This window comes from Apteryx mantelli, chromosome 40 (genome assembly GCF_036417845.1).
Source record: "Apteryx mantelli isolate bAptMan1 chromosome 40, bAptMan1.hap1, whole genome shotgun sequence".
In the NCBI taxonomy this organism is placed as follows: Eukaryota; Metazoa; Chordata; class Aves; order Apterygiformes; family Apterygidae; genus Apteryx; species Apteryx mantelli.
In genome coordinates this window covers 482,429-502,421 of record NC_090017.1, presented here as the reverse complement: position 1 = coordinate 502,421, position 19,993 = coordinate 482,429, and the positions used below count along the sequence as shown (strand labels likewise).

The 19,993-nt window shown below is 69.9% G+C and overlaps 3 protein-coding genes across 3 annotated transcripts; 1 reads left to right on the top strand and 2 right to left on the bottom strand.

Moving 5' to 3' along the window:
• Positions 1–122: 122 nt before the first annotated feature.
• On the bottom strand, positions 123–1,799 carry MCM7 (minichromosome maintenance complex component 7). The gene is made up of 4 exons (XM_067315017.1): positions 1,482–1,799; positions 1,233–1,309; positions 350–514; positions 123–251 (listed from the first exon to the last, which is right to left on the bottom strand). The coding sequence occupies exons 1-4, from the start codon at positions 1,510–1,512 to the stop codon at positions 123–125; spliced, it is 402 nt and encodes a 133-aa protein (XP_067171118.1). The 5' UTR covers positions 1,513–1,799.
• A 146-nt stretch (positions 1,800–1,945) lies between these two features.
• Positions 1,946–7,699, top strand: AP4M1 (adaptor related protein complex 4 subunit mu 1). Its single transcript, XM_067315055.1, is given in 17 exon segments — positions 1,946–1,994; positions 2,659–2,723; positions 2,826–2,920; positions 3,021–3,127; positions 3,238–3,334; positions 4,256–4,366; positions 4,506–4,586; positions 4,695–4,757; positions 5,393–5,459; positions 5,574–5,627; positions 5,774–5,827; positions 5,830–5,879; positions 5,963–6,054; positions 6,132–6,176; positions 6,270–6,320; positions 6,423–6,540; positions 7,369–7,699. Coding segments are annotated over 16 exon segments (1,335 nt in total). The 5' UTR covers positions 1,946–1,994; positions 2,659–2,665; the 3' UTR covers positions 7,561–7,699.
• On the bottom strand, positions 7,648–19,069 carry STAG3 (STAG3 cohesin complex component). The gene is made up of 33 exons (XM_067315016.1): positions 18,936–19,069; positions 18,748–18,847; positions 18,496–18,609; positions 18,237–18,333; positions 17,884–17,960; positions 17,597–17,801; positions 17,345–17,496; positions 17,194–17,267; positions 16,702–16,825; positions 16,518–16,616; positions 16,352–16,431; positions 15,730–15,837; positions 14,073–14,172; positions 13,862–13,973; positions 13,014–13,117; positions 12,826–12,915; positions 12,634–12,723; positions 12,044–12,244; positions 11,314–11,384; positions 10,921–11,008; positions 10,743–10,826; positions 10,536–10,628; positions 10,285–10,465; positions 10,056–10,189; positions 9,840–9,941; positions 9,388–9,533; positions 9,146–9,274; positions 8,883–9,055; positions 8,415–8,568; positions 8,248–8,337; positions 8,050–8,152; positions 7,862–7,918; positions 7,648–7,732 (listed from the first exon to the last, which is right to left on the bottom strand). The coding sequence occupies exons 1-33, from the start codon at positions 19,067–19,069 to the stop codon at positions 7,724–7,726; spliced, it is 3,675 nt and encodes a 1,224-aa protein (XP_067171117.1). The 3' UTR covers positions 7,648–7,723.
• Positions 19,070–19,993: the final 924 nt, after the last annotated feature.

Here is a 19,993-nt window from a genome sequence, read left to right as displayed (position 1 = left end):
TAGAGTAGATATGAGTCAAAGAAAGAGTGCAGGGATGGGGCTTCGTGGGGACACTGGGGGACAGGATAGGGGCTACAAGGGGACACCAGGGTGGCAGCCGCGTCCCCAGCCCCCCCCAGCGCTCACAAGCGTCGCAGCAGCTCCGGCGGATACTGGTTCTGGGGGTCGCGGGTCTCGCCGGCGTCGCGGCCCCGCTGCTCCAGCAGCAGCCGGTGCTCGATGTAGACGTCCAGCACGTCCTTGCGGGTCACCTGGGGGGGCACGGGGGACGGGGGGGGTGTCAGGGGGGAACGGCGGGGTGTCCCCGCTGCCCCCCCCCCCTTCCATGGCTCCCGCCCGCCTCCGGCACCTCGCGCTCCTTGTACTGGGGCAGCAGCTCGTGCACAGCGTCGGCGAAGAGGCGGCTGTAGCGCTTGGCGTTCTCGCACGCGGCGTCCGCCAGCTCGGGGTCGTCCTCGGCCACGTCGTCCAGGGCCACGTACAGGGCCACCTGGTCCCGGTGCGCCAGCGCGGCCTGCGGGGACAGCACAAGGTGGGGGGGGGCTGGAGAGGGGGCGAGGAGGGACCCCCGGCCAGCGCGGGGGCGTCACCCACGGCTCCAGGGGCCCTTTTAGGGGGACAAGGAACCCCGATCCAGTATAGGGACATCATTGATGATCCTTTTAGGGGAACAAGGGACCCTGATGTGGCATGTCGGTCTCAGGGTGATGCTGTCAGTGAGATGGGGATGAGGAGAGACCCTAATCCAGCATAGGGACATCACTGATGGCTCTTTTAGGGGGACAAGAGACCCCAAACCAGTACGGGGACATCACCAATAGCTCTCCTGGGGGACAAGGGATCCTGAACCAGCATGGGGACGTCACCGATGGCTCTTTTAGGGGGACAAGGGACTCCGATCTGGCACGTGGGTCTCAGGGTGACACTGCCAGTGGAATGGGGACAAGGTAGGACCCCAAACCGGCACCGGGACGTCACCGATGGCTCTTTTAGGGGGAAAAGGGACCCCGATCTGGCTACTGTGGGTCTCAGGGTGACGCTGCTGGTGGGATGGGGACAAGGGGGGACCCCGAACCGGCACGGGGACGTCACCGATGGCTCTCGGGGGGGACAAATGGCCCCGATCCAGCACGGAGATGTCCCCAATGGCTCCGTGAGGGGACAGGGAGGGACCCCCGCCCAGCCCGGCCCGGGGGGGGGGACCGGAGGCCCGGGGCTGCCCCGTCTCTCACCAGCTGGTCCCGGTACGGGAACTCCTTGCCCAGGTCGCCATCGCGGTAAAACTCCTGCAGGAAGCGCTTCACCTTATCTGGGGGGGGCGAACGACACGTCAGGCCCGGAGCCGCCGGTTCCCCCCGCCCCGGTAAACAAAGCCGCACGTGGCCGCCCGCCCCCGGAAGTGCCCCGCGCTCCCGGCCCCGCTTCCGGGGCGGCGACGTCCCGCCGGGGCCAATGGGAGCGCGGCCCCGGCCCGCGCGCACCTTTCTCGGCGGCGTAGTCGCGCGGCGCCATGGCGGAGGCCTCCCCGGCGGGGCGGGCTACGGGGGCCGGCGGGGGTCAGTCCGGCTCCGGTTCCGCAGCCCGGTACGGGGGCCCGCGGGGGTCAGTCCCAGTCAGTCGCGCTCCGCTTCCGTCGCCCGCTACGGGTCGCCGCAGGGGTCAGTCTGGCTCCGGTTCCGCAGCCCGGTACGGGTGCCTGTGAGGGCCAATCCCAGTCAGTTTCGCTCCGGTTCCGCGGCCCGGTACGGGCGCCCGCAGGGGTCAATCCCGCTCCCGCCGCTCCCGCCGCCGCTCCGGCTCCTGCCGCCGCAACCAAAAGTGGCGCGAAAACGCCGCCTCACGTGACGGCCGCGGGCCAATCCGGAGCTGGCCCCGCCTCCGCGCCGCCGCCCAATCGCGGTGCGCGGCGGCCCGGCGGCGGCCCCGCCCCTTTCGGCCGTGTCACGTGACTCCCCCCCCACCCTTTTCCCCGCGCGCGGCCGGACGGGACCCAGGTTCGGGGGGACCCGCAGGGGGCCCTGGCCCCGCCCCCTCTTAAAGGGGCCGCGGCGGGGAGGGGGCCCGTGGGGGGTGCAAGCCCTTGGGGGTAGGGTCTTGGGGGGGGGGGTAAGGCCCTATGGGGTGGATGGGGGGTGCTGGGCCATGGGGGGGTACTTGGGGGTCGGGGGCCCTGTGGATTGGATGGGGGGGGGTCTGGGGGTGCAGGGCCTTGGGGGGCTGCTGGATCCTGGGGGGTGGATGGGGGGGTCTGGGGTGCTGGGCCATGGGGGGTACTTGGGGTCGGGGGCCCTGTGGATTGGATGGGGGAGGGTCTGGGGGTGCAGGGCCTTGGGGGGCTGCTGGATCCTGGGGGGTGGATGGGGGGGTCTGGGGGGTGCAGGGCCTTGGGGGGGGCTGCTGGGTCTGGGGGGGGCACTTAGGGGGGCTGGGGTGCAGGGTCCCTGCAGGGGGGAGCTGCTCTCTGGGGCAGGGCCTTGGGGGGGGCTGGGGGGGTGCAGGATCGGGGGGGTGGCTGGAGGGGCAAACAGTGGGTCTGGGGGTGCAGGACTGGGGGGGGGTCCAGGGGGCTTTCAAGCATGCAGAGCCTGGCAGCACCCGGGCAGGGGGGGGGGGGGGGGGTCCCACTCCAGCCGCCCCCCTCTTCCCCCCCCCCCCCAGGCCAGCGATGCTCTCCCAGATCTTCATCCTCTCCTCCAAGGGCGACCGCCTCATCCACAAGGACTGTATCCTCCTCCCTGGGGGGGTCCCCTGATGCCAGGGCCGGGGGGGGGGGGTCCCTTCCCCTGCTCCCCATCTCCCTCCGCTTCTCCTTAACACCAGCCTGGTCCGTGGCGATGCCGGTGACACCGGCCCGGACCTCGCCGACACCTTCTACAGGAAGATCACGGCCCTGCCAGGTGACCAGGCCCCCGTCTTCATGGTAAGGGTGGGAGCGGGGGGGTTCCGGGGTGGGAAATGGGGGGGGGGGGGTCCTGGCCTCCCCCCCCCGCACCCGGGTGACGGCTCCGCTCCCGCCCCAGGCGCACGAGGGCCGGCACTTCGTCCACGTGCGGCACGCGGGTCTCTACTTCGTGGCCACCACCACGCCGGACGCGTTGCCCTTCACCCTCGTGGAGTTCCTCAACAGGTATGGGGTGGGGGGGGACACGCACACACACACTTGGGGACATCGTGGAGGGGGGGGGGGACGGACGCGGGACGTTGGGACCCGCTGATGGCCTCTGGGTGCCGGCGCAGGCTGGTGACGCTGCTGCGGGACTACTGCGGGGCCCTCAGCGAAAAGAACATCAGCCTCAACTTCGCCCTCATCTACGAGCTCCTGGATGAGATGCTGGTGGGGGGGGGGAACATGGGGAGGCGCTGGGGACACCTTGGGGGGGGGTGCCTGGGTGGTGGGGACACCCTGGGGTGGTGGAGGTGGCCCTTGGGGACACCTTAGGGGATGCCCTGGGTGGTGGGGACACCCTGGGGTGGTGGAGGTGGCCCTTGGGACACCCTGGGGGATGCCCTGGGTGGTGGGGACACCTTGGGGGCAGCTGGGGACACCCTGGGGTGGTGGAGGTGACCCTTGGGGACACCTTGGGGGATGCCCTGGGTGGTGGGGACACCCTGGGGTGGTGGAGGTGACCCTTGGGGACACCCTAGGGGATGCTCTGGGTGGTGGGGACACTTTGGGGGCAGCTGGAGACACCCTGGGGTGGTGGAGGTGACCCTCAGGGACGCCCTGGGTGGTGGAGGTGGCCCTTGGGGACACCCTGGGGGATGCCCTGGGTGGTGGGGACACTTTGGGGGCAGCTAGGGACACCCTAGGGGTGGTGGAGGTGACCCTTGGGGACACCCTGCGTGGTGGGACACCCTGGGTGCTGGTGGCCCCCTTGGAGGACACTTTGGGGACAGCTCGGGGAGACCGGGGCCACCCCAGAGGGAGCTGGGGACATGGTGGGGGAAGCTGAGCGGGACTCCCCGGGGGCTGGGGACAGCTCAGGGGGGCGGGGGGGGTCATGGGGACACTGCAGCCTGGTGGGGACACCCTGTGGGGCACCGGGGACATCTGGGGGGGGGTGGCGGGAACACCCGGGACCACCTTTTGGGTTGGGGGGGGGTCACTTGGGAACATCTCTAGGGTGCTGGGGACAACCCAAGGGAACCGAGGACACCCCCGGGGGGGGACATGGGGATGCCCAGGGTGGGGAGAAGGGACATTTTGGGGGTCCCGGGGCCGAGCGAGCCCCCCCCCCCGTGTCCCCCCCCCCAGGACTACGGCTACATCCAGACGACGGCGCCCGAGGTGCTGCGCAACTTCATGCACACGGAGCCCGTGGCCACCAAACCCTTCAGCCTCCTGGACCTGGGCTCCATCGGGCTGGTGAGGACCCCCCCCACCGCCACCCCCCCCACCCATGGGTGTCCTTGCACCCGGATCCGGCTTGGGGGTGGGGGGGGAACGAGCCGAGCACCCCCCCCCGGCATCGTCCTCTTCCTCCTCCTCTTCCTCGCCGTTGCAGTTCGGCGCTGAGACGCAGCAGAGCAAGGTGGCCCCCGGCTCGGCCGCCAACCGCCCCGTGCTGCCGCCCCGGGGGGAGCAGGTAGGACCCCCCCAACCTGCCACCTTGCACGTGTCCCCCCCCCCGCCCTGTGTCCCCCCCCTCACCCCCACCCCGGGGTGCCGGCGCCCACCCGCTCTCTGGCCGCAGGGTGCCAAGAACGAGGTTTTCGTGGACGTGGTGGAGAGGCTGACGGTCGTCATCGCGGCCAACGTGAGTGGGGACGGGGCCACCGCTCCGCCCCGTGTCGTGTCCCCCCCCCCGGATACCTCGGCTCTTGGGGGGGGGGGTCCCGTGTCCATCCCCCCCCCCAGCTTCCCCCTGGGCACCTCAGCTCAGCCTGGGGGTGTCCCCCTATGTGCCCCCCCGCTTTTCCCTGGGCACTTTGGCTTGGGGGGGGGTCCTGTGTCCCCCCATGTCCCCCCCCCAGGCACCTCAGCTCAGCCTGGGGGTGTCCCCATGTCCCCCAACCTCCCTGTGTCCCCCCCCATGTCCCCTCCAGCTCCCCCAGGGCACCTCAGCTCAGCCTGGGGGTGTCCCCATGTCCCCCAACCTCCCTGTGTCCCCCCCATGTCCCCCCATATCCCTCCCCAGGGCACTTCAGCTCAGTCTGGGGGTGTCCCCATGTCCCCAAAGTCCCCTGCGTCCCCCCCGGTTCACCCCTGGGCACCTCAGCATGGTCTGGGGGTGTCCCGTGTCCCCAAAGCGCCCTGTGTCCCCCTCACGGCACCCCAGCTCTGCCCCTTGGGGGTCTTGCCTCTGCCTGCACCCCCCCAAATCACCTCCGCACCCCCCCAGGACCCCCGTGTGCCCCCCCCAGCTCACCCCTTGTTGTCCCCCCCCACCAGGGGACACCCATGAAGGTGGACGTCCAGGGGGAAATTCGCCTCAAGTGCTACCTGCCCAGCTGCTGCGGTAAGCGGGGGCCCAACGGGGATGCGTGTGTGTCCCCCCCTGCCTCCCCGAGGGGGGGGTGACACCGCCACGTGTCCCCCCCCCCCGGGGGGTGACACCGCCGCGTCCCCGCAGAGATGCGCATCGGGCTGACGGAGGAGTTCTGCGTGGGCAAGTCGGAGCTGCGAGGTGTGTCCCCCCCCCCCAAAAACCCCCTACCCTCAATACCCCCCAATGCCCTCCTCTGCCCCCCCACCCCAAAAGAAAACCCCCAAACGCCCTTTTCTACCCCCAAAAACGCCCTTTTCCGTGTTCTTCCCCCCCCACCCCCCCAGGCTACGGCACGGCCGTCCGGGTGGACGAATGCGCCTTCCACAGCGCCGTCAAGCTGACGAGTTCGAGAGCGGGAGGATCCTCAAAGTCACCCCGAGCCAGGGCGAGGTGAGGAGGGGGCACCCCGGGGGGGTGGCACCGGGGGGGGGGACACACACAACACCCCGCTGTGACCCCCCCTCCTCGCCCAGCTCACGCTCATGCAGTACCAGCTGGCCGACGACATCCCCTCGCCTCTGCCCTTCCGCCTCTTCCCCACCGTCGACCGGGATCCCACGGGAAGGTGAGGGCTGCCGGGGGGGGGTGGATGGATTTTTGGGGGTGACCCTGATCCCCCTGATTGTCCCCGTGTCCCCGCAGGCTGCGGCTCTACCTGAAGCTCCGCTGCGACCTGCCCCCCAAGAGGTGGGTGTCCGTGGGGGGGGGACGCGGGGACGCGGGGGGGGGACACACACGACGGAGGCCGCGTCCCGGCTCCTCACGCTCGTCCCCTTCCAGCCAGGCCCTCAACGTCCGCGTGCAGCTGCCCGTGCCCAAGGGGGTGAGCAGGTGGGTGACGCCGCCGGGATTGGGGGGGGATACGGGGAGGGGGGGAGGTTTGGGGGGGGGGGCCTCTCACCCCCCCCCATCTCTTTCCCCCCCCCCCCAAAGCCTGGCGCAGGAGCTGAGCAGCCCCGAGCAGACGGCCGAGCTGCAGCCCAGCACCAAGTCCATCCGCTGGGACGTCCCCCGGTGCCAGGGGGGGTCCCAGCTCTCCGCCCTCTTCAAGGTAAGGCCTGGGGGGGGACCCGGACCCCTTTGGAGACCCCCCCCCCCCTCCCCGGGGCTTTGGGGACCTGCCCTATTTGCAGGGTAGCTATAGGGCTTCGGGGACAGATATGGGGCTGTCCCCATTGCAGGGTGGCTGTAGGGCCTGGGGACAAGCGGGGATCTGTCCCCCTTCCTTGGGGTGTCTTTAGGGACGTGTCCCTTTTCGGGGGGTGGCTATAGGGCTTCGGGGACAGATATGGGGCTGTCCCCATTGCCATGGGGCTTGGGGACAAGCAGGGACCTTTCCCCCTCCTTGGGGAGCCTTTAGGGACGTGTCCCTTTTTGGGGGGTGGCTATAGGGCTTGGGGACAAGCAGGGATCGGTCCCCCTTCCTTGGGTGTCTTTAGGGTCCTGTCCCTTTTTTGGGGGGTGGCTATAGGGCTTTGGGGACAAGCGGGGACCTGTCCCCATTGCAGGGTGGCCGCAGGGCTTGGGACAAACAGGGACCCATCTCCCTCCTTGGGGAGCCTTTAGGGACATGTCCCTTTCCGGGGGGTGGCCGCAGGGCTTGGGACAAACAGGGACCCGTCCCCCTCCTCGGGGAGCCTTTAGGGACGTGTCCCTTTTTGGGGGGTGGCTATAGGGCTTTGGGGGCAAGCAGGGACCTGTCTCCATTGCGGGGTGGCCATGGGGCTGGGGGACAAGCAGGGATCGGTCCCCCTTCCTTGGGGTGTCTTTAGGGATATGTCCCTTTTTTTTGGGGGGGGGGGGTGGCCTTAGGGCTTGGGGGACAGGCAGGGGGCCTGGCAGGTCCCCGCGTGTCACCGTCCCCGCGCTGTCCCCGCAGCTGGAGGTGCCGGGGCTGAGCAGCGCCTCGCTGCTGGAGCTGGGCCCCGCCAACATGGCCTTCGAGCTGCCCATGCACACGTGCTCGGGGCTGCACGTGCGCTTCGTGCGCCTCGCCGGCCCCCCCGCGGCGCTGCCCCACCGCTGGGTGCGCTACGTGACGCACAGCGACTCCTACGTCATCCGCCTCTGAGCCCCCCGGAGCCCCCCAGCAGGCGCTGCCATCCAACCCGTTTTATTTATTAACCGACGCCAAAACCGGGCCCCCCCCCCGGGGGAGCCGGACTCCCCCCGATCCGGGCTCAAAACAGCAATAAACAGGCAACAAAGTCTCCCGGCCCCGCGCTCCGGCCGCTTCAGATGTCCTGCGGGGAGAGAGGGGCCCGTGAGACACCCCAAAACGCGGGGGGGGGAGAGGTTGGGGGGGTTATCCCTGCTTTGGGGTCCCCATTTCTCCCAAGGACCCCGTTTCCCGTCCCCATCCCGTGGCTCACCTCGATGCCCAGGATGGTGGAGTCGAAGAGGTCGCGGAGCCGATCCTGCTGGCGGAGCTGGGGGGGGGTGCAGAGCCCGGCGGGGGCCGGGACAGCTTCGTTAAGGCCTGGCAAAGCCCCCCCCGTGGTTTGGGGTGGGGGGGACCCCCAGAGACCTTTAGGGACGCCAAGGAGGGGTTTGGCCTCACCCTGCGTGGCTCCGGAGGCTCCGGAGGCTCCTCTTCGCTGCTCTCCTCTTCAATCATCGCCTCCTCTTCCTCCGTCGCCTCCTCTTCCTCCATGAGGCTGAGCCTAGGGGAGAAGGGAGGGAGGCGGAGGATGTGGCGTCCCCCCCCCCCAACCTCTCCCAGCCCCCTGGCAGCCCCCCATCCATCTCCGTCTCTTACCGGTCCATCCGGCTGCCCTGGCGGGACACAGAGCTGCTCCGGGAGGAGAAGCCGGGAAGCCGGGGCCCGACGCTGAGCCGGGGTCGGTGCCTAGGTGGGAGAGGGAACGGCGTCAGGAATAGGGCCGGAGCGGCGGGGAGGACTCGGCTCCCGGCCCGGCCGCTCACCTCCGGGGGGCCAAATCCGAGTCGGAGCCGCGGTCCTGCCGCGGTGGCGGTGGCGGTGCTGGTCGGCGGCTGCCCCGCAGCGCCGTGGACGTCAGGGCCGGGCTGGCGAGGCGGCTGCTCAGCTGGAGGCTGGAGTCGGTCCGCTCCGAGGACGCTGCGGCGAGAGGCGGGCTGGGGAACGGGGGGACCGCGGGGACGGAGGGACCCTCCCGTCCCCCTCCATCTCCCCGGCTCTGTCGGGGAGGTGATGGCACTGACGTGACCCCCCCCCTCTTGTCACCTCTCAGCCTCCCCTCGACCTCCGCGCTGGGGAGCCCCAAACCGGTCCCAGTCTCCTGCTGGGATCCCCAAACCAGCGTGGGAGAGAGGGGGACGATGCTGCCCCCATCCCTGACGGCAGAGCCCAGCTCAGGGTCCGCGCGAGGGTCCCGCGGCCTGGCGGGTCCCCTCCCGGTCGCAGCCCCTCACCGTCCAAGCGGCGCCTCTTGGCGGGCGGCCGGCGCGGGGCCGAGCCGCGGCTGCCGACGGAGCTCGCGTCGTCCTGCGGCTGCAGGGAGCCGCGGTAGGCGGCCAGCGAGGGCCACGGGGTGTCCGGCACCGGCCACTGCTGCTCCTGGCATGTCTTGTCCAGGTAGGCCAGGCTGCGAGGGGACAAAAAAAGGAAAGGAGGTGGCAGGGGACCCCGCCAGAGAGACGACCCCCCCACCCCGTTTCGTGCCACCCCGACTCACATCAGGGCCTTGTCGGGCCGCAGCAGCCGGGGCGAGAATTCGCTCAGCACCTCCAGGAAGGGCAAGTTGAGGGGCTGCAGCTCCGATCCGGGGCCCGGCGGCTCCTGGAAAGCGAACTGGATCCCTTCCCTGGCCGCAGCGGGGACAGAGAAGGGCCGTGTGGGTTGGGGGGCGGGGGCCGAGCCGCCGTGTTCGGCGCCCTGCCCCGCGCCCCCCCTCCCCGGCCCCCCGACCCCGCGCACTTGTGCACGTTGAGCAGCGCCAGGCGGTTGCGGAGCTGGTGGAGGCTGAAGAGGAGGGAGAAGCGTCGCGCCAGGTCCCGGATCTCCAGGAAAGCGGCGGCCGCCCGGATCTCGGGGCCCTGCTGCAGCAGCAGCTCCGTCATCAGCTGCACGGGGGGCAGAGGGTCAGTACGGAGATCCTGGGACCCCCTGAAGATCCCCCCCCCAGACCTTCTGGAGGCTCCCAGACGCCCCCCCCAGAGACCCTCTTGAGCCCCCCCCCGAATCCCTGCAGAGCTTCCCTGACCCCTGGATCTCTCTGGAGAACCCCCAGACACCCTCGACTTTCCCTGGAGCCTCCTGGATGCCCAGACCTCCCTGGAGTCCCCCCAAACTCCCCCGAAGACCCTCAAAGATCCCCAGTCTCCCCTGGAGACCCCCCCAAGCCCCCCAGGACCACCCCGAGCCGTTACCTGCTGCAAGCTGAGCAGCAGGGTGCGAGCCCACTCCTGCCGGTCGATCTGGCGGGTGCAGTTCAGCGTCTCTTTGATGATGTCCCCGTAGTCGCTGTAGAACTGGGGGGGGGGGGGGGGGGGGAGAAAGGACAGCGCCCAGATGTCCCCAAGCTGCCCCCAGGGCCGGTGGGGACTGGGTCCCGCGTCCCCCCCCCCCCACCGCCACGCCGGCACCTTGGCGTAGTGCTTGAAGACGTCGGAGGCGGCGCTGAGCTCCAGCACGTTGTAGATGATGAGCTTGCAGAAGCCGGCCAGCAGCACCCGGCGCCGGTGCAGCCCCTCGATGTGGCTCTCGCTGTCCTCGGGCTCTGCGGGGACAGGTTGGCGTGGGTGACAACCTGCTCAGGGTGTGCGTGTGGGGGGGGACACACACGTGTCCCCGGGGACGGGAAGGGGGACGCACCACTGGACGCGAGCTCCTCGCGGCTGAAGACGTGGTTGAAGACGTGGTCCATGAGGAAGCCGGCGAGCTGCGACTGCAGGCCGGCGTCGGGCAGCACCACCAGCGGTTCCAGCGCCTCCCGCCCGTCCCGCGTCAGCTGGGGGCCGAACACCAGCAGCAGGTCGCTGAGCACCACGAAGGCCTGGGGACACGGGGACAGGCTCAGCGCCGGGCCCTGACGTCCCCTCGGATCCCGCCAGGCCCCTCCATACCTGCTCCCGGATGCCGGGGTCCACGTCGGACAGGCAGCTCTGGCACAGCGAGCAGAAGGAGGTGACTTTGCTCCTCAGGCTTCGCAGCTGCCCCTGGGAGGAGCAGGGGACCGTTAAGGAGGTCATTAGAGACGCAGTGGCCATCGTTAGGGACGTGGTGGCCGTTAGGGACACAGCGGCCTCTTGTCCCCGGCAGCAGCGGCTCACCTGCAGCGCGCCGCCGTTGTTGGGCAAGCGCGAGAGCTCCCAGAGGATGTGGAAGTGGATGCAGGCGATGGCGGGGACGAGGACCTGCGGAGGCGCAGAGGTGGCGCGAGGGAGGGCCGCGGGTGGCCTTGGGTGGCCCCCTGACCCCAGGTGTCCCCCCCGCCGCTGCCACCGGTACCTGCGGGGGCACCTCGCCCGTGTCCACGGCGCGCTGCAGCAGCTTGGTGCAGGGCTCGAAGAGCTGCCAGGGCGTCAGGTCGTGGGCGCTGCGGGGACAGTGACGGGGATGGCAGCAGGGGACACAGGGAGCACACGGGGCAGGCGACGGGGCGCTGGGGGACACGCAGGGACGGGATGTGGGGACACAGGACACCCAGGGACATGGGGACACAGGGAGCACGTGGGGAAGGGAATGGGACGCCAGGGGACAGCGACGTGGCGAACGCGGGGCGAGTGCCAGCACGCCGGGGGGACACAGAGGGTAAGGGACAGGGCAGCGGGACACAGGACACCCAGGGACCCCGGAGGGCAGGGGCAGAGGGGTGGCGCGGCCCCACGGCGCCCCACTCACTTGAACAGGACGGAGATCCGCTTCAGCGTGGCCGCCATGCTGTACACCTCCTCCTCGTCCAGGGACGAGGCCTGGCCAGGGCCCGGCGCTGAGGGCACCCGCTCGGGGCAGGGGACGCCCCGCTCGGGGCAGGGGACGCCCCGCTCGGGTGCTGGGGACACCCCGCTTGGGGCCGGGGACACCCTGCTCCCCAGGGTCCTTCGCCAGCTCCGTCACCCAGCACCTCCCAGACCGGCCAATTCCTCCCCCGACCCGGCTCCGGCTATCCCGGTGGGTCCTGTGCTGTCCCCAGCCCCATCCTGCGCTCCGGGTCCCTGTCCCCAGCCTTGTCCCAGAGTCTGAATTGGTGACCTGGGGTGTCCCCAGCTCCAGCCCAGGCTCCTGGGTCCCAGTCGCTGTCCCCAGCCCTGTCCCAGAGTCGGGGCCCTTGTCCTGATCTTCAAGTCTCTGTCCTGTCCCCGGATGTCCCCAACTCCATCCTGCCCTGTCCCAGGCTCAGGGTCCCTTCTCCTGTCCCCAGATGTCCCCAGCCCTATCCTGCACTGTCCCCAGCCCCATCTGGGGCTCAGGGTCCCTTCTCCCGTCCCCAGATGTCCCCAGCCCTATCCTGCACTGTCCCCAGCCCCATCTGGGGCTCAGGGTCCCTTCTCCTGTCTCCAGATGTCCCCAGCCCCATCCCGGGCTCAGGGTCCCTGTCCCTTCCCCAGGGTCCCTGTCCCGTCCCCGGTACCTGGAGCAGCTCGGCGACCTCCTGGTGGAACTTGTCGACCAGCTGGTCGGCGAGGCGGCCGCGCACGAGGTCCCCGCGGCCGTGCAGGGCGAGCTCGGGGTCGCAGAGGGCGTAGAGCGCCCGCGCCGCCGCCTCCAGCACCGCCCGCCCCGAGTGCTTCTCCACCACCTCCCGCAGCTGCCCCAGCACCAGCTCCAGGTGCTGCGGAGGAGACACCCTGCGCCAGGGCCGCGCGGGGACGAGGGGACACGCGGCCTCCCGGCGGGCACGGCGACGGACGCGGGCACCCAACGGGGCTGGAGCTGGAGGCACGTGGCCTCCTGATGGGGACGCGGATGGACACGGACCCCCAACGGGGCCGGAGCCGGGGACACGGAGCCTCCCAATAAGGAGGGACAAGGACACGGACCCCAGATAGGGCTGGTGAGGACAGTAGGAATAGAGGTGGAGACACCCAAGGGACGTTTCCCATCCCCTGCACCCCGCTTTGTCCGTGACCCCGTTTCCCGAGGGCGAGTGCGGCTCTGCCCCAGCTCCGGAAGGATGTAGAGGGCCGAATCCTGCTTGCCGGACCCGGGAGCGCCCAGTACCTTCTCCAGCCGCCCCGTGCAGTAGATGCTGAGGTCGAAATACCGCAGGATCTCCAGGAGCGGAGCCGCTTTCTCCGCGTCGGCCGAGAACTGTGGGGCGACAGCGGCGGCGGGTTGGCGACGGCGGTGGGTTGGTGCCGGCCCCCCCGTTTCCCCCCCCCCCGGCGCAGGGGGGCTCCGGGTCGCCCTCACCTTGGCCAGCAGCTGCGGCAGAGCCGGGATGAGGCAGTGGGTGAGTCGCGTCCTCTCGTCCGCCTGCATCTTGCGCTCCCGGGCCGAGGCCTGGGGGCAGAGAGAGGGGCTCGGAGCGGCCGCGGCCCTTTTTTTTGGGGGGGGGGGTCCCCAACTGCGCGTCCCCCCCCCTCCCTCGGCCCCGTTACCTTCTTGCCTGGGCCGCGGCCCGCTGGCGGCAGCCCCTCGGTGGCCTGGCACGCGCTGGCCACCAGGATCTCCACCAGCACCTTCTCCTGCCGGTCGGCCAGGCCTGCGGGAGAGGCGGGAGTGGGGGGAGCCGCAGGGATGGGGGGGGGACGGGGACGCGGGGTGGCCCAGGCCACCGCCGGGTCACCGCGCTGCCGCGCCAGGGGGTCCCAGCACGTCCCAACATCTCCCAGCACGTCCTAGTACATCCCGGCATATCCTAGCATATCCCGGTGACGACCCACTGATGCCCCGATACGTCCCAGCGACAACCCCAGATACCCCAGTGATATCTCAGCACATCCCAGTGATTCCCCAGTGCCTCCCAGTCACATCCCAGTGTGTCCCGGCATCTCCCAGAAACGTCCCAAAGTCTTCCGGCAATGTCCCAGCATATCCTAGTGCATCCCAGCAGTGTCCCAGTATATCCTAGTGCATCCCAGCAGCATCCCAGTACATCCTGGTGCATCCCGGCAGCGTCCCAGTATATCCTGGTGCATCCCAGTACATCCTGGTGCATTCCAGCAACGTCCCAGGATATCTTAGTGCATCCCAGCAGTGTCCCAGGGTACCTTTATCCTATCCCGATACATCCCAGTGCATCCCCGCATCTCCCAGCAATGCCCCGGTGTCTCCCAGTGACGTCCCAGCAAGTTCCAACGTAACCTAGTGAATCCCAGGACCTCGCAGGGACGTCCCAGCGCATCCCAGCGCCTCTCAGCGGCATCCCAGTATATCCCAGTGCCTCCCAGCAGTACAAGGGACGGAGCGCCCCCCCGCCCCGCTGTCACCGGCCGCCCCTGCTCACCCTCGGCGGGGGTCTTCTCCAGCAGCAGGGCGCTCATGGTCTCCCAGTCCCTCAAGCGGGGCCCGGCGCAGTCCCACAGGCTGTCCACCAAGTAGGCCGCGTGCTCGTGGAGCTGGGGATGGCAGACGGGGGGGACACGGGGCGCCGTCACAGGGCGCGGGGACCTCCCCGCCGGCCCCCCCCCCCCCCGGGGCCCCGCGGCCGCCCTCACCTCGCTCTCGATGAAGAAGTCGAGGAGCAGCCTGAAGAAGATCCTGTTCTCCCCGTCGCGAGACGGCTCCTTCCCTGCCTCCTGCCGGGGGTCCAGCAGCCTGGAGGACACAGACACGGGGGTCACGCAGGGACCAGAGCCCCCGGGGGACACAGACAGGTCACATGGGCATCCCGTGTACCCAAGAGAAGGGGGCGCGTGGTGGCCAGAGACCTGAGGGACACAGACACGGGGGTCCCATGTCCCCCAGGGACATGGAGGTCCCATGTCCCCCTGCTATGGGGCCAGAGCTGGGTATGTGGGGAGCAGAGACCTAACGGACATGGACACGGGGGTCCCACGTCCCCCAGGGCCCCAAGGGACACGGAGGTCCCATGTCCCTCCGCTATGGGGCCAGAGCTGGATATGTGGGGGTCAGAGACCTGAGGAACATGGACACAGGGGTCCCACGTCCCCCAGGGCCCTGAGGGACATGGAGGTCCCATGTCCCCCTGCTATGGGGCCAGAGCTGGGTATGTGGGGGTCAGAGACCTGAGGGACATGGACACGGGGGTCCCACGTCCCCCAGGGCCCTGAGGGACATGGAGGTCCCATGTCCCCCTGCTATGGGGCCAGAGCTGGGTATGTGGGGGTCACATGTCCCCCTGCTATGGGGACAAAGTTGGGCACATGGGAGCCAGAGCCCCGAGGGACACGGCCACGGGGGTCCCACATCCCCCCGCTCCAGACAGGGAGCTGGCACCAGCGCAGCCAAAACTCCCCCAGGGAAGGGAGCCCGCGTGACCAGGGAAGGGCCGCGCTGACGTGACGCACCCGCTGGCACCCGTCCCGTCCCGTCCCGTCCCCCCCTCCCCGTCCCAGATGTGCAGGGGGGGGCGGGAACCATTCCAGCTCCCGCGGCAGCCTGGAGCCGGGACAAGCCCAAACAACGCCGGCGCCCGATAGCGGCCAAGGCCCGCGCCGAGATAAACAAGGCGGCCGCCGCGAGGTCCGGCCCCGAGGTCCGGGTGACGGGAGGGGGGCGGCGGGGCCACCGCGGCCTCCCCCCCCACCCTGGGGGGGGACGGCGGGACGAGCGTCCCCGCAGCCTCTTCCACGCGGGCCTTCCTCCACCTTATCGCTGGCATCACCGTCATCCCTCCGGGTGCCAGCTCAGCTCCCTGCCGCATCTGTCATCACCCCCCCCCGTCCCCCGCCCCGCGCCGTCTCTGCCTAACGAACCCGGCGTTACGAGCCAAGGCTTTCGCAAGAGCCGCGAGCACGCGAGCGGGACGCAGCCGGCCGCCAGCGCGGCTTGGCCGGGGCGCCCAGCAGCCGATAAGGCGCGTGCTGGGGCCGGCGTCTCCCACGGGGTGACCCCGGCGCCTGGCACGGCTTCCCCGGGCCCCGCTTTCGTTAAAAGCGGGGCGTTAAACGAGCTCCGGGGGCGGCAGGTAACCTCCGGCCCGGGGTGGAGCCGTTCGCCTGCCAGATGTTGCCGGCGGCTAGGCGGAAAGGAAGCGGGGCGTCTGGTTACCGATCAAGCCTGAGTCACGGCTTGGCAGCCCGGCGAGCGCTCGGCCCTTTTTTTTCTTTTTTTGGGGGGGTTGTGGCGGGGATTCCGGCGGTTTCGGGCCCCGTCGGCGCTGCGGTTCGGGGCCCGGCCGCCCTCGCTCACCTCCCGTAGAGGAACTGCCCCGCGGCGGCGGCCAGGGCCCGGTTGGAGACGTAGACCAAGGGGTAGACGCTGCGGCAGTCCTCGTCCGTCAGCGCCTCGTCCGCGTTCCTGCGCGCCAGGGAAGGTGGGGGGGGGTCACGCGGGGCTCCGAGGGGACCCCCACGTCCTCCCCCCCTTGTCCCCTCCAGCCCCCTTCCTCAGCCCTGCTGTCACTGCGGGACGCTGTCCCCATGCTTGTGCCGCAGGGCCCTGTCCCTCCGTACCCATATGTGCTGCAGGACCCTGTTCCCCGTGTCCTCTCCAGCCCTGTCCCCTTGTCCCCATGCTCACTGTGGGACCCTGTCCTCCCATGTCCTCTCCAGCCCTGTCCCCTTGTCCCCACGCTCACTGCAGGACCCTGTCCCATGTCCCCATGCTCACTGTGGGACCCTGTCCCATGTCCCCTCCAGCCCTGTCCCCTTCTCCCCATGCTCACTGCAGGACCCTGTCCTCCCATGTCCTCTCCAGCCCTGTCCCCTTGTCCCCACGCTCACTGCAGGACCCTGTCCCTTGTGTCCTCTCCAGCCCTGTCCCCTTGTCCCCATGCTCACTGCAGGACCCTGTCCCCTGTCCCCTCACTCACTTCAGGATCAACATCAGCAGCTTCACGACCTCCACGGCCACGTCAGGCTCCTTGTCGAGGACCATGGACACCATGCGGGTCTGGCAAGGAAGGGGGGGGGGGAACGACACGGTTGGTGGTGGCACCCGCGCGGGGACCCTGGAGCGGCCGCGCGCCACCCGCTCACCTTGAAGCGGCTGGTGAAGAGCTCGAGGTGGGCGGCCGTGTCCCGGCTGCCGTAGAGGCCCTGCAGGGCCTTCACGCACTGGAGACGCACCTCCCGCTGCTGCGGGGACGGGGGACGGGGGACGGGGGACGTGAGCGGGGACACCAGGCCCCCTGCCACCCCCCCGCCCCCAGCCCCGTCTCACCTTGTCGTGCAGGGTCCAGCCGAGGTACTTGAGGTAGCTGTCGGTGAGGAACGAGGCCGCGTAGCTCCTCATCCACTTGCCTAGCTCCTCCATGCAGATGGCCCGGATCTCGGGGACCACGTCCCTGCCCCGCACGGCACCGCGTGGGCTGGCGCCACCCGCCCCAAACCCCCTTGTCTTTTCGCCCCCCGGCCGCACGACGTCCACATCCCAGCTCCCACGCGTCCTCCCGTCCATGGCCAACGCTCCTGTGTCCCTTTTTCATCCCATCCATCCTTTCCCCGACCACGCAACAACCCCAACATCCTCTCCATCACCCTTTCCTCGGCACTAAGGTGACCTCCACGTCTCTCTGCAATGGGGAGCCCCAAACTGGTCCCAGTTTCCAGCTGGGCTGTCACCGAACAGAGAGGGACAACCCCTCCCTACGATAAAACCTCGATACCAAGAACCCCCCCTTCTCCGCCCCCGACCTCCCACGCAGGCTCCGACCTGTAGCGGTGCACGAAGACGCCCTTGAAGACGGCGTTCATCATGTTCTCGATCTCCTCCTGCTGCTCCTGGAGCTGGCAGAGGAGCGGGGCTGGGGCAACGGGCGCCCCGCCGGCAGCTGCCCGCCGCCCGGCCCCGCTCGAGCGCTCACCTCCTGCCGTTTTTCCAGCAGCGCCTCCAGTTTTTCGGTGGCCCGGCGCCCCGGGCCCTTGCTGCGCTCGGCCTCGTACTGCCGCTGGTTGTTCTCCTTGTGCAGGCTCACGCCCAGCGCCACGTTCACCATGGCCGTCATCAGCTTCATGGCTGGGCGTACGGCAGCGCCATGAGGGCCGGGAAAGGCTGCGGAAAAGCACCAGGGGGGATCCCCGAGGGGGATCCAGGCATCCGGCGCGGAGCCGCCTACCTGCCAGGGTGCTGGTGTGACGGAAAGCCCGCACCTGGGAGTCGGAGAGGCCGGTGAGCAAGGAGATGAGAGAATCCATGAGGAACTCGTCGTAGATGATGCTGTACTGGCACCGCTGCACCACCACGGCCACCAGCTCGCAGAAACCCGCCCGGAACCGGCGCCAGGGCTGGGTGCTCAGCGACAGCGGGTACTCGGCCGAATCCTGCGGGGGAGACGGCGTGAGCCGGGCCCTCGGCCGCCTCCTTCCCCGGGGGGCCGCGGCCCCTCCGCGCGCCGCCCCGCACCTCGTCGAACTGCTCCGTCAGCTGCTGGATGATCTCCGAGTTCTGCAGGTTCCTGAACATCTCCAGGGTCACCACGCCTGCCGGGGGGGGAGCAGAGAGGTGGAACGGGGGGACAGGGGACGGGGACGGCAGCCCGGGAAGGCCGAGACTGGGGTTCCCAGGCCAGGGGACGGGGACAAGAGCCTGCAAAGGCTGAAAGGGGTGTCCCTAAGCCCAGGGGACGAGGACAAGAGCCCGCGAAGGCCAAAACGGGTGTGCCTAAGCCCAGGGGACAGGGACGGCAGCCCACGACGGGGTCCGTCCCCCCCCCAGCAGCGGGGAGGAGGCCGAGCGCCCGACGGCGGTTCGCCCACCTCTGCAGCCGCAGGAGCGGATGAAGAAGTTGACGAGCTCCAGGAATCCCGTCTCCCGGTCCCGCTTGTAGGTCTCCAGCCAGTCGTCCACCAGCGTCTGAGAGCAGGGAGGGGGGCAGCCGGCGTCAAACACGCACCCGGTGCCCCCCCCCCCGCTACGTCCCGCTGTCCCCTGCTCGAGCCACACGCGGCCCCGCCGTCATCCCCCCACCAAAAAGCGGGGCCGAAGCCGCAGGGAGAGCGGCGGGAGCGGAGTTACCTCGGTGGCCGTCTTGGCCGACCTCACGGCCTCAAAGAGGGTGTTTTGCTCCGGGTTTCTGGTGGCTGGGCTGCTCCCATCCGTGCCGGGCTCCCTCCGGGGACGCTTGGGGACCTGACGGGGACGGAGACGGAGACGCGGCGTGGTTAGAGCATGGGCAGCCGCTGCGGCGCGTGGGCAGAAGCACCCCAAAAATTGGGAAAGCGTCCGGAAGGCGGCGGAGCGGGAGGAGGGGGGGGAAATGAGACGTACCAGGGGGCGGGCGGGCGCCGCACGGGCCCCCCGCTTGCCGTGCTTCCGCAGCGCATCCTCGAAGTCACTGCCGGAGTCGGCGTCCCCGCTGCTGGCGTCCCTGCGGGGCACGGCATGGCGGTGGGAGGGTGGCCGGGGCGCAGCCCCCCCTCCTTTCCCGTGCACCCCCCCCTTCCCCCCAAACTCACGGGCTATCCGGAGGCGGGGAGCCGCTCCGGGGCTCAGATCGTGCCCCTGCCGGGCTGGAGCCGGTGCCGGGCCCCGCCGAGGAGCCGGAGCTGGACGAGGCGCCCTGGACGCAGGCCAAGCGCCGCGGCGGCATGGTGATGGCGGGGCCTGGGGGGACGCAGGACGGCTCAGCTGGGGGGGGGGGGACGGGGATGTCCCCCCCCCCCAGTGTGTCCTCAACTCCCTGCGGGGAGAGGGGACCCCAAATACCCCCTCCAGGGGGGACACAGGAGGGGACAAGGACCCCCGGGATGGTTCCGGGGACATGATGGGGTGCAGGGGGGGGGGAACCAGACTGCCAAAAAAACCCCTGGGGTCCTGCTTGGGGGGGGGAGAAAGGCCCCAAATACCCCCCCAGGACACACCTGGGGGGGGAACAAAGCCCCAAATACCCCCCCAGAACACACTTTGAGGGGGGACAAGGCCCCAAATACCCCCCAGGACATGCCAGGGGGAGACAAGGCCTCAAATACCCCCCCAGAACACACTTTGAGGGGGGACAAGGCCCCAAATACCCCCCAGGACATGCCAGGGGGAGACAAGGCCTCAAATACCCCACCAAAACACACTCGGGGGGGGACAAGGCCCCAAATACCCCCCCGGGACACACTTTGAGGGGGGACAAGGCCCCAAATACCTCCCAGGACATGCTGGGTGGGGGGACTAGGCCTCAAATACCCCCAGGACACACCTGGGGGGGGACAAAGCCCCAAATACCCCCCTGGGACACACTTGGGGGGGGACAAGGCTTCAAATACCCCCCCGGGACACACTTGGGGGAGGGGAAAGGCCCCAAATACCCCCAGGACACACCTGGGGGGGGGACAAAGCCCCAAATACCCCCCCGGGACACACTTTGAGGGGGGACAAGGCCCCAAATACCCCCCCGGGACACACTTTGAGGGGGGACAAGGCCCCAAGTACCCCCCTTGGGACACACTTTGGGGGGGGGACAAGGCCCCAAGTACCCCCCCGGGACACGCTGGGGGGGGGGAACAGGGTCCCCCCCCCCCGAAGG

Coding starts and splice junctions, on each gene's coding strand:
- MCM7 (XM_067315017.1), bottom strand. CDS start 1,512: ATGGCGCCGCGCGACTACGCCGCCGAGAAAG. Junction 1,310..1,481: donor CGACTACGCCGCCGAGAAAG/GTGCGCGCGGGC, acceptor CGCCCCCCCCAG/ATAAGGTGAAGCGCTTCCTG. Junction 252..349: donor CCCAGTACAAGGAGCGCGAG/GTGCCGGAGGCG, acceptor GTGCCCCCCCAG/GTGACCCGCAAGGACGTGCT.
- STAG3 (XM_067315016.1), bottom strand. CDS start 19,069: ATGCCGCCGCGGCGCTTGGCCTGCGTCCAGGGCGCCTCGTCCAGCTCC. Junction 12,916..13,013: donor GCCGCGGCCCAGGCAAGAAG/GTAACGGGGCCG, acceptor CTCTGCCCCCAG/GCCTCGGCCCGGGAGCGCAA. Junction 8,153..8,247: donor CAGGGCAGCCGGATGGACCG/GTAAGAGACGGA, acceptor CTTCTCCCCTAG/GCTCAGCCTCATGGAGGAAG.